This window comes from Coenobita brevimanus, chromosome 24 (assembly GCF_032717465.1).
Source record: "Coenobita brevimanus isolate Jiangsu-jjx chromosome 24, ASM3271746v2, whole genome shotgun sequence".
NCBI classification, from domain to species: domain Eukaryota; kingdom Metazoa; phylum Arthropoda; class Malacostraca; order Decapoda; family Coenobitidae; genus Coenobita; species Coenobita brevimanus.
Window position 1 is genome coordinate 1,958,240 of NC_136977.1, and position 19,407 is coordinate 1,977,646.

The window sequence follows — 19,407 nt, forward strand, 5'->3', positions numbered from 1 at the left end:
AAAGGATGATGTAAAAAGAAATAAAGAAAATGAATGAGAATATGAGGAATACACAGGTATGAGGGGAGTATATGGAGAGTGTGAGGAGAGTATCAGGGAAGTAGGACTACGAGGAATTGGTATAAGGTGTAAGTGAAGAATCTGTCATAGTACAAAAATTACAATTCATTCTGTACCTGCATCATCATCATCATCACTATTGCCATCATTATCATCATCATCATCTTTATCACTCTCATCATCATCATCACCAACAAATATCATCACCATCATCATCAATTATCATCATCATCAACCTTATCTCCCTCCTTAGCAATAAACATACAATAAAATAATGAACTTTGTCTTTTTATCTAAATTAAAAAATAATGTATTATTGTTGACATGGACGGTGCGTGAGACAAGACAGACAGACAGACGACAGGAGAGATGAGATAGACATGTTCATAATAGATAGGAGAGGATGCTACAGGGAAGGGACAGGCTGGCCACAGAGAGAGAGAGAGAGAGAGAGAGAGAGGGGGGGGGGAGGAAGTGACGGATGTATAGAGGTCATTTAACGAAAGGAAAAGAGGAAAGAGGGAAGAAGGGAAGGAAGGGAAAGGGGGAGGAAAGAGAGGAGAGGAGAGGAGAGGAGAAGGGAAGGGAAGGGGAGGAAAAGGAAGGATGGCTGCGAAGGGAAGGGAAGTGGGAAAGGGGAGTGAAGGGAGGGGTGGAAGGGAGTGGAGGGGAAGGAAGGGATGTCAGAAGGGGAAGTGGAGGGGAATGAAGGGAAGTGGGGTGGAGGGAAGTGGAGGGGTAGGGGGGTAGGAGTCGGTGACCTCTGTGGATCGATGGTGGTCTGGCTCAACTAGGCCGGGTCGGGTCAACAAACGCACACTGATCCTGCTCCTCATACCCCCTTATATTCTTCCTTATACCCCCTTATACTTTGCCTTATACTCACCATACCCTCATTTATGATCATTATACTCTCCCTTATCTCCCTCATACTCCTTCTACGCCGGACTGGGTCAAGAAACTCACCCTGATCTTCCTACCACTCCTCATACCCCTTATACTCTTCCTTACACTCACCATACTCTCATTTAGTTTTAAATTATTCTCACTAATATTCAAACATCTTACAATACTGACTCATATACTCTCATCTTGACCCTAACACTCTCCCTCATACCCCCTTATACTTACTTATACTCTATCATATTCATAATTATACTCTCACTAATACTCATCTCTCTTATATTACTGACTCATGCATTTTCATCCTAATCCTCACACACTTCCTCATACTGACTCTCATAATCTCATACTCCTTATACTGACACTCTCACTCCTAATACTAACCCTTATATTCACCTGTCACTTATACGCCTCATACTTCCCCCTCGACTATGCCGGGTCAGGTCAGCCACTACTCCTACTACCGGTACCCTGATACTCTCCTCATACTCTTCCTTATACTCATTACCACCCTTATACTTACCTATCTCATCTACTCATACTGTCTCACTCTCATACATACCTTACTCTTCCTCACACTCATCATCCTAGCCCTCGATGTCACTCCTCATACTCTTGCTTATACTCATCATCCTAATCCTCTCTCATTCCTCATACTCTTGCTTATACTCATCTAAATCCTCTCTCGCTCCTCATACTTAACATCCTCACCCTATTATTTTTGTGTGTCAGACTTCCCTTTGACTTATACTCTCCTGATACTCCTCATACTCTCCCTAAACTCATCCTAATTTCCACATCCCTTTCCTTATTCTAGATATTCTTTTACTTCCTCATACCTTACTTCAAAGAATCATTTCCATACCTCACTTCACCTCATCTCAAACTCCCACCGTCTCATTTCTCATTCCTTCACCTCTCCTCACCCTTGCTTCATTTCCACGTCCTCTATCCTGTTTCATCACCTGCTCCCTTACTTCACCTCTCTTCAGCTCATCTCACTTTGCCTCACCTCCCGTTCATTTCCACTCCTTCGTTAATCCCCAGGAAACTCACGTCATCTTGCATTCATTTCTACTCCTTCCTCATCTTAACAAAAACTACCTTCCTTACCTCATTCCACTCACCTCACTCCTACCTCCCACACCCCACATATTCATTTCTACTCCTCACTTCCAGCAGCACACTCTCTCTTTCACCCTATTTCACCTCACTCGTCATCTCACCCTCATTCCTACCCCCCTGACCTCACTTCACCTCAGCCACTGACCCCTTATCTTCCTTCCATCCCTGCTTATCTTCGGCCTCCCCACCCCACCCTTTTATCAGTCTAAGGGTACGTGACCAGCTAATTATACCTACACTAATCACTCACCTGACTAATTGGCCTATCACCTTTATAGTGTTCATCATCATTAACAATTATTCATCATCATCATCAACAAACTTAGCCAATTATCTTTTTTTTTATCACAATCTAACTGGATTATATGGGGTCACGAGTTAGTTATTATTATTATTATTATTATTATTATTATTATCATCATCATCATCATCTCAAATCTAGAACTACCAATACACAGAGTTGCCGTGTTATATTTGCTAATACTGCTACACTTCTCTCACAGGGATCTGTGTGTGTGTGTGTGTGTGTGTGTGTGTGTGTGTGAGAGAGAGAGAGAGAGAGAGAGAGAGAGAGAGAGAGAGAGAGAGAGCTCCTTAATGTCACACTCCCCTGCCTCTCACTAAGCCATAACTACCTCTGTGGATTTACTCACGCCTCTGATGCAAATACCAAACACAAACAAACACAAAAACACACCAATACACAAACATAAACTTAACATTAAAACCCACTGAGTCCGGGGATATAGACAGACAGACACACAGATAGATACATGAATGATATACAGACAAGTAGGAAGACAGATGGATGGATGGATGAAGAAACAGATGGACAGATAGATAGATAGAAAGACAGATGGACAGACTGATAAATGGATAAATAGATAGATGGATGGATGGATGGGATGATAGATAGACAGAAAGATGGATAGATAGACAGATAGATAGATAGATAGACATTTCATTCTTGCCACCTCCAGACGATTTTCTTCAGCTACGGGGGACACTATCTTATCAGGAGGGCTTGCAAACACTTTTATAAAGCCCTTCAGTGCGAGTTTTTTCGCCCCTTCAGTACGATTTCTTTCCCGAGCTGAATAAAATCGTCTGGCAGAAGCAGGTGTAAATTAAAGAAAGACGTCACCTGGATTGAAAGGTGAGAAGGACTGAAAGGTAAGAAACAGGAGGAGAATGTTATATGCTTGAGAGTACGGTAGTCAGCGGAGTAGTGACATTATAAGGCTCTCTCTCTTTCTTTCTTTCTTTCTCTCTCTCAAATACACACGTGTGTATTCTCGATCTCTGTCTGCATCTCTTCAAAGGCTCTGTTCCACACCCTACTTCTTCCTCTCTCATTTCCTTCACTTTGTCTCTGTTTCCTCCTTTCCCCCCCTCCTCCCTTCCTCTCTTATGCTGTTCCTGTCTTCTAATCCGCTGCTCTCTCCTCCCCTCCCTCATTCAACCCTCTCTATTTTTGTCTTACTCATATTTCCCCCTCCCCCCCTCTTCCTTCTTTCCCTTTTCCTTACCCTTCAAAAGCTGTTTACTCTCCCTCTTTTCCTCCTCCTCTCTCTGTCTCTCCCTCCATCCTCCTCTCTTTAATCCTTTCCGTCTCCTTCCTTCACTCCCCACATCATCTCCTCTTCCCCCCATCTTCTCCCCCTCTTACCAAACCACACTCTCAATCCCACTACCTCTGTTATCTCTCTGCCTCTCCCTCTTCCTGTAACTACCTTCCCATACTCACTCTCCTTCTCCTCTCCTGAATATCTTTGTCTTACCCCAAACCTTCTCCCCTTCCCTCCTCTACCCATATCCTCCCATACTCCTATTCCATCTCAACCTTCCCTTTATCCCTACCTACCTACCTACCTTTCCCTCCATCTCCCTCCTTCTCTCCACGTCCCTCCCTTTCTTCCATCCATAGTGCCAGTGCCGTGGGTTAGGTTGGCACTTGTATCTCCCCCCCCTCCTGCTCTTCCTACATCTCTCCTATTTCAACCATCTGTCTCCTCTCTCTCTCTCTCTCTCCTAAGCTCCTCTCCCTCCCCTCTGTGTTTACAATTATTCCTTTGTCTCTAACCCTTCATCTACCACCTTTCCTCCATCTCTCTCTCTTTCCTCCATCTCTCTCTTCGTTTCCTCCACCTCTTCCTTCCTTTCCTCCATCTCTCCTTCCCTTTCCTCCATCTCTCCACTTTCCCTCTACCTTCCCTCCATCTCTCCACTTTCCCTCTGCCTTTCCTCCACCTCTCCACTTTCCCTCTATCTTTCCTCCACCTCTCCACTTTCCCTCTATCTTTCCTCCATCTCTCCACTTTCCCTCTACCTTTCCTCCATCTCTCCACTTTCCCTCTACCTTTCCTCCATCTCTCCACTTTCCCTCTACCTATCCTCCACCTCTCAACTTTACCTTTCCTCCATCTCTCCACTTTCCCTCTACTTTTCCTCCATCTCTCCACTTTCCCTCTACCTTTCCTCCATCTCTCCACTTTCCCTCTACCTTTCCTCCATCTCTCCACTTTCCCTCTACTTTTCCTCCATCTCTCCACTTTCCCTCTACCTTTCCTCCATCTCTCCACTTTCCCTCTATCTTTCCTCCATCTCTCCACTTTCCCTCTACCTTTCCTCCATCTCTCCACTTTCCCTCTACTTTTCCTCCATCTCTCCACTTTCCCTCTACCTTCCTCCCATACCTCCACTTTCCCTCAACTTTTCCTCCACCGCTCCATTTTCTAACTTCCCTCCATCTCTCCACTTTCCCTCTACCTTTCCTCCATCTCGCCACTTTCCCTCTACCTTTCCTCCACCTCTCCACTTTCCCTCTACCTTTCCTCCATCTCTCCACTTTTCCCTCTACCTACCCTCCATCTCTCCTTCTCCTCTCGATCCCTAGCAGCGTGTTTGGTGTGGCCCGGTGCGCTCCTACTCAGAGGTCATCAAAGGTCAAGTAGCGAGTCAATAATGTCAGGGCCACTGCTCCCGCCTCGTGACCTAGCATGGAGGGTCAGGGGGCAGGGGGGGACGGGGGATTACCTGAGGGAGGAGGGGGGAGGGAGGGTAAGGAAGACAGGCGATCGATCAGGTCAACGTGGTAGTAGCGAGGGGGTTCAACGGTGTGTGTGTGTGTGTGTGTGTGTGTGTGTGTGTGTGTGTGTGTGTGTGTGTGTGTGTAGAGGAAGAATCCATTTGGGGACGGTGTGTGTATATGTATATTTTGGGGAATGTGTCTGTATGACTGTTTTGTGTGTGTGTGTGTGTGTGTGTGTGTGTGTGTGTGTGTGTGTGTGTGTGTGTGTGTGTGTGTGTGTGTGTGTGCGCGCGCGCGCGTTCTCTTGGGTCACCGGAGTTCAGAGGAGGCAGGTGCTGGTCGGAGGAGGGGAGGAGGGAGGGAGGGAGGAGGGGGAGAAGTGAGAGGGAGAGTGAGAGGCGGGGAGAGAAAGGTGGGGGTACGGAAGAGGAAGACTGAGAAGGGGAAGAGGGGGAGAGGAAAGGGAAGAAGGAAGAAAAGTTTGAGGAGAGGGAGAGGGAGAGAAGACAGGAGGAAGAGGGGAGAAGGTAGAGGAGGGGAAGGAAAGAAAGAAAAAGAGGGAAAGGAAGGAGAGAAGAGGGGAAGGGAAGAGAGAAAAGAGGGGAAAGAGCTGGGGGGGGGGGGCAGGACACAGACAGGAGGCAAAAGGAAGAGAGGGAAGAAGGAAAGCAGGAGGAAAAGTTTGAGGAAGGGAGGACGAGGGAGGGAGAGGGGAGGCAAGAGGGAGGGATGGAGAGGGGAGGCAAGAGGGAGGGATGGAGAGGGGAGACAAGAGGGAGGGAAGGAGAGGGGAGAAGAACAATGAAAGGCATGGGAGAAAAGGGAGAGGGAAGGAGGGAGGGTGAGAAAACTGGGAGGGAGGGAGAGGGGAGAAAAGGGGGAAGGGAGGGAGAGGGGAGAAAAAGTATAGGAGAGGGAAGGGTAGCTACGGGGAGATAGGTGTGTCGGGGCAGGTGAGAGGAAGTAAGGTGACAGGTAAGTTTCTTTGCCTCTCCTTGGGTCATCCGTCACTTCCCTATCACCTCTTCCTTAGCGATTTATTTTTGGATATGGTTGGTTACTATCACTTTGTATATATGCAGAGTATGGCGATACTGGAAGGATTTATGGAACACAGAAAAAGACAGTAAGGTGTAATAAAGAAAATAAATCAACTGAGAAAAGGTGTTAGGGAGCTTCCTTAACTAATTGACTTCCCTCCACCAGTCTCGTGGTTTATGGGGGCTCCCTGACACCTCTTCCTCAGCGACTTAGTTTTACCTGTTATACCTGTTATTATTATTACTTCTACATATGACAAACGACGGTCTTGTGGGCTATGGAGGCTCCCTTACACATCCTCCTTAGTGACTTATTTTCCCTATTATGCCATCATATTCTCGCGTTAAGTCTGTAAGGGCCATAGTCTCGTGGTTTATGGAGACTCCCTGGCATCTCTTCTTTGCTCATCACTACGAGTCTAAGTAATATGAGTCGATATGGAGCCTAATTAAATATACTAGGTTAGTTAGAGACAAATTTAATGCCCGGTTAAAGTTATACTGTAGTCTACATACCTCTCCCCTTACTGGATCTTGATTTTGGCTGTTATATATATTAGTAGGAAAAAATTTTGCGGGTCTTTGGTTCCTTCTTCCTTGCATCAAAGAAAACTGGCAACATTAGTCAGCACAGAGGCTGAAGTGCAGATGGAAGATACGTACGAGGGACAATATTCGTGACCTCAATATCCCTCCTCAAATAAAAATACTACTACTACTAATAATAATACTGTAATAATAATAACAAACATAATAATAAATAAATAGGGTTGTGGTTAATTCTATAAAAGACATATAAATCATTCTTTAAACTCAATATTGCTCGCCATTACTCCTACTCTGATTTTCTTTTTCTTTATTTCCCCCTCTAATGACGACAAAAACCTTCCAAAGTTCCTTCTTCCCACCGTTTGGCGATTTTATACAGATTAAAAGGAGTTTATGCAGCCATGGTTGAAATCTGAATAATAATAATAATAATAATAATAATAATAATAATAGTAAGTGGTGAGGTACTGTCAGCAATTATTAAAGTTTCTATACCACTTGATTTCTCTCTCTCTCTCTCTCTCCCTCTCCAGTTCATGCACTCACCACTCTATTAACTACTTCCCTAACTCCCACTCCATCCTCTCTCTCTCTCTCTCTCTCTCAGACGAAGGAAGAAAGACTGCAAATATATGACACACAAACCTCGCCACCCACTCTATTCTCCCCCTTCCCCTCCCCACAACCTCCCTCCCTCCCCTCCCCACAACCCCCTCTCTCCCCTTTTATCTTCTTTCTCCACTTCTATTCTCTTCCTCTCCCCCTCCCCCTCCTCTCTCTTCTTCTCACCCCCTCTAACCTGCTCTCACTTTTCTTCCCTTTACCTCTATTTCTTCTTCTCCCCCCCCCCTCTCTCTCTCCATTGTGCTCAGGCCTCACGTAAAGAAACACACACAGACACACACACACACACACACACGATACACAATACTCAGAGCGAGAAACTACAATGCAAGTGTGTGTGTGTGTGTGTGTGTGTGTGTGTGTGTGTAACAGAGCAGCATTACAACAAAATTTAGAGAAAGGCTGAGTTACTAGTAAGAATTTCATCTGCATACCGCAATGAGAGAGAGAGAGAGAGAGAGAGAGAGAGAGAGAGAGAGAGAGAGAGATGGGCCGCGCGGGAAATTAGGTCAGGAAAGGTCAGGCGAGGTCACGCAGAGCCGGGCGGGGTCACGAGGGGTCAGGAAGCCATACCAGGTCACCCCAGGTCACGTCCGATGAGGCTTGGGTGAGAGGGAGTCAGGTGATGGTGGTAGTTGTGGTTGTGTGGTGGTAGTTGTGGTAAAAATGAGTTGTAATTGTGGCTGTGGTGGTTAATGTCAGGCCAGGTCACGGAAGATGAAATGGAGTCAGGTCAAGGAAGATGAAGTCACTGAATATATTATGAAGTCAATGCAAGTCATGTCCGTCTCGGGTCTGGTGAATGAGGTCAGGTCACAGATTAAAGAGATGGTTAGGTCACGTCAGATGAAATAAAGAGAGGAGAGGTCAGGTCATATGAAGTGAAGTCAGGGAGTACAGTAGGAAGTCAGGTCGTCAATTCAGTTCTGGGGAGACATTTTGTGGTAAACTGGAAATTGAGAGAGAGAGAGAGAGAGAGAGAGAGAGAGAGAGAGAGAGAGACAGACAGACAGACAGGCAGACAGACAAAGAGAGAGATTAACCTATGTCAAATGAAGTCTACCTATCCATCTATTGCCAGAAGCCTTAATCCCGTAAGGGGTGGCCACAAACAAATCGCCTACATGTCGCACTGTCCCCCGCTATTTCCCGTATTTTCGTCGGCTGAGAAAGCTCCCTAACGCCTCTTCCTCTGCGATTTATTTTGCTTATTACACCCTGCCGTCCTCTTCTGTGTTACGTAAGTCATTCTAATATCGCCATAGTCTACATAAATATCGTACAAAAATTATCAGTCTTACCCAAAAATAAATCGCTAAGGAAGAGGAGTTACGGAGCTTCCTTTCTAAGGGTCCAATGAAGGCGAGTGAGGTCAAATTAGGAATCCAAAGATGTGAGGGGGTTAAATCAGGAGTCCAACTGGGTATATGGGTCAAATAATGAATTCAGTGAGTTCAACAGTCAAATGTCCAATGAAGTCAAATTGTTAAAAGATGTCAAACAAGGAATACAAAGAGGTCAAATAAGGTCAAACAAATTCCAATAAGGAGTCCAAAGAGGTCAAGTAAGGTCAATGAAGTAAAAATAAAAAAGGTCAAATGAATTCAAACAAGATCTAAGGGTCACACGTCAACTGAACATCTCACTTGAATTCAGGTCAAGAAGGGTCATGTGAAGTCAAAAAAGGGGTCAAAATGAAGTCAAACGAGGTCAAATTCCGGCAAGGGAAGCCAAACTCGGGGTCAAGTGAGGTCAAGTGAGATTAGGGCAGCGAGGGAGGCGGAAGTGGCGTATCAGGTCACTGTGCTGACGTCATAGAGAGAGAGAGAGAGAGAGAGAGAGAGAGAGAGACATTAACCCAGTGAAAGCTGATGGTAGTTGTGGTAGCTGGGTTGTGTGGTACCTGAGGCCGTCTGGTAGTGATGATGGTTGCAGTGCCTAGTAGCAGTCGAGATAGCTATTGCCTCACGCCGCATCCTGAGAGGGGAGGAACAAAAACTCCAGGTCTCCAGGTGCATGTCCCTACTCAGTAACGATCTCCTCATCTCCACTTAGTTCTCGGTGTCCATCTCCTCGGCCTCCCAGCGTAATGAAATACCTTGTACAATTATCCCCCTTCAATGACCTAGTAGCTGTGACGTCACGAGGTCAGGTCACCGGGGAGGGGAAGGGGGAGGAGGAGCAGGAGGAGGGGGAGAGGAGGAGAAGGAGGAGGGGAGAGGAGGAGGAGGAGGAGGAGGGAGAGGTCTTGTTTGAGGCAGGCAATGAATTATGATAAAAAGATATAAAAAACATAACAATGTACTTACCCAGGCCACTCACTTTCACCGCCATCTCTCTCTCTCTCTTCGTATTACGGATATATTTCAACTCCCTGAGGGACATTGCCTCATTTCCCTTCCTTCTTATCGTTCTCATTATCTTTCTTCTTCTCTTCTTCCTTACCTCTATCTCGCTCAATACTTCTTTTTACCATCTTCCTTCCTCTCCATTTAAATCATTATCATCATCATCAAAATCACCATCTTTTTCTCTCCTAATCTCCTTCTCTTCCCTCTTATTCCTCCTTCTCCTCTTCCTTCTCTCCTCTCCTTCGTTCTTCTCTCTCCCATCTCTACTCCTCCTATCCCCTCTTCGTTGCATCCCTGTTCTACTTCTCCTCCCTTCATTTTCCTCCCTTTATCTTCTTTCTTCCTTCAACCCCCACTCTCTCTCTCTCTCTCTCTCAGGTCTTTTGAGTTACACAGAGGTCCTTTCAGTCGCCCTCCCCCCCTCCCTCCCTCCCTCCCCCACCTTGTCACCTCTCACCTTCCCTCTCTCTCAACTCTCACCTTCATTCCACTCCCCCCTCTCTCTCTTTCAATTCATATCCCCCCCACTTCTCTCTCTCTCTCTATCAACAATTTTCACACCTTTTACTGTCACCTGTCTTTTCATATCATCATTTCTCCACATTCAGTTCCAATCTTCATCATTTTCTTCTTAAACACTCAATACACTATCGCTCTCTATCTCCTTTCTTATCTGTTGCTACCCCATTTTTTATATTCTGACGTTTATCTATCTACCTGCTTTCTATCTATCTACCTCCTTTCCACCCAAACACTTCTATTTTCAAACCCATTCTTGAGCCTTTCCTCGTCCTCTTCATCCCGACATTCCCCTCTCTCTCTCTCTCCTCCTTCTCCCAACTTCTTTCCCTTCCTCTCATTTCTCCCCTGGTGCTTCTTCCCTCTCTCCCTCCTTCCTTCGTCCCTCCATCTCCTCTTCCCTCCCTCCCTCCCTCCTTCCTTCATCCCTCCATCTTTTCTTCTCTCCTTCTTTCTCTTTAAAATTCCTTCTGGCCCTTCCTTTCCTCTCCCTCTCTTCTCTTCAATCCCTCCCCCTTTCTCTCCCCTCTATCCTTCCCTTCTCTCCCCTCCCTTCCTCCCTCTCTTGTCCCTAACATTCCTGTCTGACTCTTCTTCCCTCCCCTCCCCTTTCCCCTCTTCTCTCCCTCCCACCCCCTCCCCTCCCCTCTTTCCCGTGACGTCATGAAATAAACAAAGGCTTGACCTCCCCTCATTGACCCCTCTTCTCCCTCTTTCTCGTTGACCTCTCTCTCTCTTCTCTCTCTCTCCTTATTGTATTATTTAGCCTACGGTTTTCAAAGTTCATTCTCTTTTTTAACTCTCTCTCTCTCTCATTGCATTATTTACGCTTCTCCGATTTCATTTCTTTATCCTCTTTCTTTCTCACCCACCCACCCACACACACACACAAACACAACACACACACACACACAAACAATCCTCCCTCATATTCATATCTTTCTTGCAATGTTTTTTCTTCCCTTTCCCCTCTTTTTCCTCCCACACCATCCCTCCCTCTCCATCTTTCTCTCTTCTCACGTCTCTCCTCCCTTTTTCCTCCACCTCTTACACCCCTCTTCACTCTTATTTGCGCGTCCTCCTCTCTCCTCTTCCTACTCCTCCTCTTACTCCTTCCCTCCCTCCGTCCACTCTCCTTTCTTCCCATTTCTCCTTTCCTCCTAACATTACCTTAACTCACCTCTCTCTTACCTTTCCTTACTCACCTCTCCTCACACGTCCCCCCCCCCTCTCTCTCTCTCCCTCCCGTTCATCTCTTCTCTCCCTTTCTCCCTCCCTTTGCCCACAAAATCTATCTCCCCAGTCCTCCCGAATTCCCTCCCCACTACTCTCTCCCCTTACTTTCTTCTCTCCCCACCACTCCTTTCTCCCCTTACTTTCTTCTCTCCCCTCCTTTCTCTTTCCTCCCCCTCTTCTTTAACCTCCCCTCTCATCTCCTTCCCCTTCCGTAATGTAGATCCCATATATAAGAATCTCTTCCCCCCTTTCTTCAACCCCCCTCTCCTCTCCTCTCCCCAACGTCCCCATACACCTCAACCCTCACCCCCCCACCTTTTTCTTGCCCTCCACTCTCCTCCCCGCTCCCTCCCCAACCTCCCTCTCCTCCCCTTCCCCTCCCCAGCCCCCAACCTTGTAAGGGCCCCCACAGACATAATCTCTCCACAAATAATTTCAATCACCCGGAATGAACTGATAACTCCAAAGGTCATGTGTGTGTGTGTGTGTGTGTGTGTGTGTGTGTGTGTGTTTTACCGTGAGTGTGTGGGAGGTTATTGCATTTTTGTGTTTGTTGTGATGGTAGCTGTTGTTGTCACTGTGTTTGTTTTGGTGGTAGATATTAATAGTTGTTTTTGTTATTGTGGTGGATGTCCAGTTTTTCCCGTACTAGTTCTATGGTGTGTGTGTGTGTGTGTGTGTGTGTGTGTGTGTGTGTGTGTGTGTGTGTGTGTGTGTGTGTGTGTGTGTGTGTGTGTGTGTGTGTGTGTGTGTGTGTGTGTGTGTGTGTGTGTGTGTGTGTGTGTGTGTGTGTGTGTGTGTGTGTGTGTGTGTGTGTGTGTGTGTGTGACCTTGTGTGAGGGGGGTGCAAGGAGGTGACCCTGGGCGGCGGGTCACCTTCACCAGACCGGGTTTTTGTCGGTCACCTGGCCTGCACCCCGCCCTGCCCTGGCCTCCCCTGCCCCGGCATACCCTACCCTGCCCTGTCCTGCCTTGCCCGGTCCTGCAGTATGTTTCATGTTACCTGTCTTGCCCTGCATTGCCCTGCTGCAACTTACCGGTAACCTGACGTGTCCTGCCTCAACTTATCTCTGGGACCTGCCCTGCCCTGCCCTGGTTTTTTCCATCACTCAACCTGCCCTGTTCTGTCTCCACCATACCTGCCCTAACCAGATCCACTGAAACTTACCTGTGTCCTGCCCTGCCCTGCCCTGTCCTGCTCTTCCTTCCCGCCATCTAAGTTGTCCTGTCCTGCCCTATTATCACCTACTCTGCCTTACTCTGATTTTTCCTTGCCCTACTCTGCCCTACCCTACCCTATACCCTCACCCAACCCCACCCTACTCTACTATATACCCCACGCTACCCTACCCTAACCTCCTCTACCCTCCTAACTCACCCTACCCTACTACACCCCACGCTACCCTACCCTAACCTCCTCTACCCTCCTACCTCACCCTACCCTACCCTGCCCTGCCTTCCTTTAACCATCCGTGCCTGTACCTGACTGACCCATTCCTTCCTACACCCTTGTCCTGCAGTTCTGTCCCTACCTGCCTACATCCTGCCCTGCCTCTCCCTTCATTCCTACCTCGCCTTAGCCTCTCCCTGCCCACACCTCTCCCTACCCCTGCCCTACTACACTACTCAACCAGCCTCTTCCTCTACCCTGCCAGCCTCTCCCTACATCCCTTTCCTTCCATGCTCTCTCCCTGCCTTACCTTCTGTACTACCCTGCCCCCCCCCCCGTTTTCCTTGCCCTACCTCACCCTGCCAGACCCCTTCCCTCCTTCCTTGTCCTGCCTCACCCTGCCATCCCCTCCCCTGCCTTTCTTCCTCTGCCTCCCTTCTCTTGCCCCACCTGCCGCCTCCTGCCTTTCCCTGCCTTGCCTTCATTCATTCATAGTCCTTGCCCTGCCTCCCATTGTTTTTTATTCCCCTGCCTGTATACTCTGCCTACCTTCTGAGAGAGAGAGAGAGAGAGAGAGAGAGAGAGAGAGAGAGAGAGAATGTTAAGGTTGGCTGGGGTTACGAGATAGAAATGAGGCAAAGAATGAGGTAAGGTAGGGGTGAGGCAGAGTAATGAGGCATGGCAGGGGTGAGGCATAGTAGTGAGGCAGGGTAGTGGTGAAGTATGGCAGGGGTGAGGCAGAGGAGTACCAATAAGGAAATGATCCAGGTTAGTAAGGCAGGGTCAGCTGGCAAGGTCAGTCAAGGAGAGGGGCGAGGCACAGGGTTGAGGCAGGGAGAAGGCAAGGCATGAGGCAAGGGAGGGAGGCAGAGGGAAGGCAGGTGAGGTAGTAAGGCAAGAAAGATTAGGAAGAGAGGTGAGGCGGGGAAATGGAAGGGGGGTAAGACAGATGTGAGGAAAGGTTGGGGTGAGGAAAGGTTGAGACCAAGGTGACGAGGTAGAGGTTAGGAATGTTAGATGGCAGGGCAGCAAAGCAGAGGTGAGGCAGGGATAAGGCAGGGGATTGTGGTAAGGCAAGTTTTTGAGAAAGGGACAAAGCAATTTTCTGAGGCAAGACTTTGAGGCAAGGGTGGTGGTAAGGCAAGTTTTTGAGGCAGGGATGAAAAAAGTAAAGGGAGTGAGGTAAAAGGGAGGCAGAAAGGTAGGAAGACAGGCAGGAACGGTGAGGAAGGGAGGAAGACAGGCTGGAAGGGTGAGGAAGGGAGGAAGACAGGCAGGAACGGTGAGGAAGGGAGGAAGACAGGCTGGAAGGGTGAGGAAGGGAGGAAGACAGGCTGGAAGGGTGAGGCAGGGAGGAAGAGAGGCAGGAAGGGTGAGGAAGGGAGAAAGACAGGCTGGAAGGGTAAGGAGGGGAGGAAGACAGGTAGGCAGATAGGGTGAGGCAGGCATGAATGGTGAGACAGGTAGCAAAAAAGAGGTAGTTATGTAGGAAGCCAGGAGGGTAGGCAGGAAGAATGGAGTCAAATATAAAATGATGAGGTAAGGCAGTGAGAAACGAGTGGAGTGAGGCAGAGAGCGAGGCAGGAAGAGGTAGGCAAGATAAGCAGAATGACGAGACAGGTCGAGAGAAGCAGATTAGGTTGGAGAAGCAGGTAGGTAAGTAGGCATGAAAGGCAGAATGGTAGGGTAGATAGGTAGGTAGGTAGGTAGATAGGTAGGCAGGCAGAATAACCTAAGACTGAGGCAGGTAAGTAAGGAGGATAGGCATAATGGTGAGGTATGTCGTGAGCAGTAGGTAAGTTGGCAGACAGGCAGGCAGGTAAGCAGACTGGCGAGGTAGGTAGTGAGAAGCAGGTAGGCAGGTGGACAGGTAGGCATGTGACTACTTGTGAGGCTGGTCAGGTAACTTAGCTGGGTCACTGGTTCTGCCTACCCCTCCCCCCAGTTCTCTCTCTCTCTCCTTTTCATTTCTTATCTACATCCTTCCCTCCCCCTCTCTATCAACTTCTTTTTCTACCCCTTCTGCTCTCTCTCCATACCTTCCTCTCTACCCCACCATTTCATCCATCCCTCAATCTTTTCTCCCTTCGCCCTCCTTTATCCCTCCCCCAACCCGTCCTCCTCTTCATTACCTCCCTCCTTCCTCTTCTCCTCCCCCACCAACTCCCCAACCCCTCCTCCCCTTTACCCTTGTCCTTGTTCATTTAGGGACCCGGGTGTACATTCGATTGTTGCATGTCTTCTTCAAAGGGATATTTGGTACTTAAAAAACACTGATCATTCGCCTCAATGACGCTTGTGCAATCAACAGACATTAATCCTTAGCACTCCTCTCCTCATCTCCTTCCTTCCCTCCTCTCCTCTCTCACCTATCCTTTCTCTCCATCCCTCCTCTCCTCTTCTGTCTCTTCCCCTTCGCTTCTCACACCTTTCTCTCCATCCCTTCTCCCCACTTTTATCTTCACTTTTCACATCATTTCTCCTCTCTTCCTTTACCCCACTTTTCTCCTCCTTACATCTTTCTCTCCATCCCTCTCCTCCTCCCCACTCCTATTCTCTGCTCTCCTTTTCTACATGTTTCTCTCCATCCCTCCTCTTCATCTCTTTCTCCTCCCCACTCCTATCTTCTCTCCCCTTCATTTTGACATGTTTCTCTCCATCCCTCATCACATCTCCTCCTCCTCCCCACTTCTATCTTCTCCCCTTCACTTTGGACATCTTTCTCTTCATCCCTCCTCTTCTCTCTTCCTTCTCCCCTTCACTTCTCATATCTTTCTCTCCATCCCTCCTCTCTTCATCTCCCATTCACTTCTCATATCTTTCTCTCCATCCCTCCTCTCCTTTCTTCCTCTTCCCCACTTCCATCTTCTCCCTCCACTTCTCCCATCTTTCTCTCCGTTCCTCCTCTTCTTTCTTCCTCTTCCCCACTTCCATCTTCTCCCTCCACTTCTCCCATCTTTCTCTCCGTTCCTCCTCTTCTTTCTTCCTCTTCCCCACTTCCATCTTCTCCCCTCCACTTCTCCCATCTTTCTCTCCATCCCTCCTCTCCCTTTCTCTCTTCCCCTCACGTATCAACCTCCCATTTACCTGCCCTTCCATCACCAACTTCCTTTTTCATTTTCACTCTCCCGTGTCATTCATCTTCCTCATTTTCATCATTCTATTTCTTCACTTCCTTCAAAATTCCTCATTCCCTACTCATTAAATCTTACTTTATTTACCTACATAATACCTCACTGTTAAATATTCTACTTTCCTTTACTTTTTCTTCTACTTTTCTTTATCTTTCAACTTCGCTTTATTTTTTCTTCTACTTTTCTTTATTTTTCTTCTACTTTTCTTTATCTTTCTACTTTTCTTTAATTTTTCTTCTACTTTTCTTTATCTTTCTACTTTTCTTTATCTTTCTACTTTTCTTTATCTTTCTACTTTTCTTTATCTTTCTACTTTTCTTTATCTTTCTACTTTTCTTTATTTTTCTTCTACTTTTCTTTATCTTTCTACTTTTCTTTATCTTTCTACTTTTCTTTATTTTTCTTCTACTTTTCTTTATTTTTCTTCTACTTTTCTTTGTTTTTTCTTCTACTTTTCTTTATTTTTCTACTTTTCTTTATTTTTCTTCTACTTTTCTTTATTTTTCTTCTACTTTTCTTTATTTTTCTTCTACTTTTCTTTATCTTTCTACTTTTCTTTATTTTTCTACTTTTCTTTATTTTTCTTCTACTTTTCTTTATTTTTCTTCTACTTTTCTTTGTTTTTTCTTCTACTTTTCTTTATCTTTCTACTTTTCTTTATTTTTCTTCTACTTTTCTTTATTTTTCTTCTTTCTTAATTTTTCTACTTTTCTTTTTCTTGCTTTTTCTTTATTTTTCTTCTACTTTCCCTTTACTTCTGCTTTGTTTTTTTTTCTTCAATTTTCTGTTTTTCTTTAACATTTTTCTTTATTTTTCTATTACTTTCCCTTTATTTTCTCTCCTACTTTATTTTTTCACCTATTATCTATCTACTTTACCTACATTTTCACTATCCTTCATTTCTACCTTCCATCACCTTCTTCATTCCTTACTACTCCCACTTCCTTTATTTCCCCCTTCACCTACATTCTTTACTGCTGCCACTTTCTTTACTCCAACCTATCTTTTTTTTTTTCGTTTCCCTCAACTCAAAAAAATAAAAAAAATAAAATAAAAAACTCAAAAACAGCCTGAGAAATTATAAGGAAAAATAATTAACAGAAGAAAACAGACATTAAAAAACAAGACGTGAAGTAAGAGAGAGAGAAAAAAAAGGTGTTAGGAGACAAGTAAATATATATATAAAAGTTACCAAAGATACAGCAGTGTGGAAAAAGTTTTATGGGAACTGGGAAATACATGTGGGAAAATACCAAGGAACAGAGTGACACAAAAACACCAACACACACACAGAGAAATACAGACACAGTCAAGATAATAACGAAGTCCAACTACAGAGAGGCGTGGTTAAATACAGTTTGGTTATCACTACGAAGCTTGCAATACACGATAGGGGCTTCCAACTACGACTCTGCAACACTACGATAAGATTTGCAATTCCACTGGCCACAGGGAGATTGCACTGTTTGTATAGGAGCTGGAAAGTACGATATGGAACTTGCAACTCTACAACAGCTTGCAATTCTACTACTGGAGGCTTGCAACACTACGATCAACATGCAACACTAATAAAGAAGATACAAAGAAACTCAAAGAAAACATAATACAGAAAATACAGAAGACGATACAAGGGAAACTTAAAGAAAAAAACAAAATAAAGAAGACGTTATAGGGGAGACTCAAAAAAAAATCATACCCAAGAAGCAGGTACCACTCCTCACAAAATACATAAATAAGGTGACAGATAAAGAGGGAATAATAGGCAAACAACAACACTCCAGGCAGGGGTAAGGAACGTAAACAGGGGGGGATAATCAGCAATGAACCGCTCTCTTGCTGGGTTAAGAGATTTCGTAAAACCTATTCCTATGCGATTTATTTTGTCCAGTTCATCTCAGTATCCTCTAGTAGGTCAATGATGTGAGTTACCTGGGTAGAAAATACGATATAAAGAAAATGGAAGACTATTAAAGTTCCCAGTCCAAAATAAATCGCTAGGGAATAAGTGTTACGGAGTCTCCTGTGCCAAAGAGAACACGGCTCAACAACAGGAAGCTTAGAAAAAAAAAAAAAAATACATAACAGGCAGGGACGACATCTGGGAGGCATTAGGCTACATACAACAGAAAACGGAACTGAGGGCTTGCAATAAGGGTCAACTAAAAAAAAATACTGTAGGTGCACTTCTTACGGGCAACTGATGAAAATAAGGCTACTGCAGGTGCAATTTTAAGGGCAAATGATAAACAAGGCTACTGCAGGTGCAACTTTAAGGGCAACTGATACAAAAACAAGGCTACTGCAGGTGCAATTTTAGGGGCAACTCTTACAAAATAATCAAGGCTACTGCAGAAGGCACGGCAGGAGGGAGCCACAAGGGTGCAAGTAGCAGGAACAGGAAGGGCAAGGCGGGGTACTCACTGCCTTTGCTATCGTCTCCCGGGGAAGGCGGTGGGCTCTCCTTCAGGGGCCGGTGGGGGCTTTCCATCGTCATCTGGCGGGGCTGAGGGGGTGTGGCGGGGGGGCAGGGGGGTCAAGGAGTGGAGGAGGGGGGGTCACCGCCACTTTGACCGCACTCCCTCGCTGCTGCTAAGTGCCCTACACACCTTGGAGATGATGCCTGGGCTCTAGTGCTGATGGAGAGCTGGGTGGAGAGCTGGCTGGAGTGCTGGATGTCTTGGTGGAGAGCTTACTGGAGTGGTGGATTGGTGGGGGAGGGCTCGGTGGAGAGGTGGGTGACGTGGGAATGTCAGGGTGATGCTGGTTGAACGGGGGAAGCCTTGGTGTAGGGACGGTGGAGAGCTGGTTGGAGTGGTGGATGGTGAGCTGGAGTGGGGATTTTTTGGTGGAGAACTGGGCGAAGTGGGGTAGCCTTGGTGGAGGAGTGGTGGAGAAATTACAGGAGATGGTTGGAGTGGGTGTCTGGTTGGAGTCTGGGGGGAGCTTTGGTTGGTAGTGGTGGAGGCTTTGAGGTGATATTTGGAATCTGATGGAGTTTCTGACAGTGAGCTTGGATACTGGTGGAGCTTTGTGGTGGAGTTACGGGTGGACTGGTGAAGCCTTACTGGAAGAGTGGAGGGCTTCGTGGATCTGGATGCTTCGTTTGGTGGAGAATATTCCGAAGCTTTTTAGAGAAACTGGTGTAGGTGGTTGAGCTTGGAGAAATAAAACTTGACTGAGACTGGAGTTCTTGGAGAAGTCTGTTGGCGAAGCAGCTGGAGAGAGTGGTGGAGCTTGGAGGAGAAGGTGGAGAATAACAATTTCTTGGAGTAAGCGTCGTGGTGGTGGTGGTGGAAAAGGCTTGAAGGATGACTAGATTAATATGTTGGTGCTGGAGGGGGAGGGTGGTAGTGGTGGAGAAGGGAGGGTGGAGGAGGTGGAGGTGTTGGTGGTGGAGCTAGGACGCCATGACACCTGTGGAGGAGGATAATTACAGGTGAGATAC

At 46.5% G+C, this 19,407-nt stretch overlaps 1 protein-coding gene across 2 annotated transcripts in view; it reads right to left on the bottom strand.

Moving 5' to 3' along the window:
• Positions 1-18,456, bottom strand: part of LOC145393469 (orphan steroid hormone receptor 2-like) — a 46,554-nt gene extending 28,098 nt beyond the window's left edge. The window contains exon 1 of one of the 2 annotated variants that reach the window (XM_080267572.1): positions 18,384-18,456. In XM_080267572.1, the coding sequence (XP_080123698.1) occupies positions 18,384-18,456 (73 nt within the window). The remainder of the gene's footprint in view (positions 1-18,383) is intronic. The other variant, XM_080267574.1, reaches the window with a different exon arrangement.
• Positions 18,457-19,407: the final 951 nt, after the last annotated feature.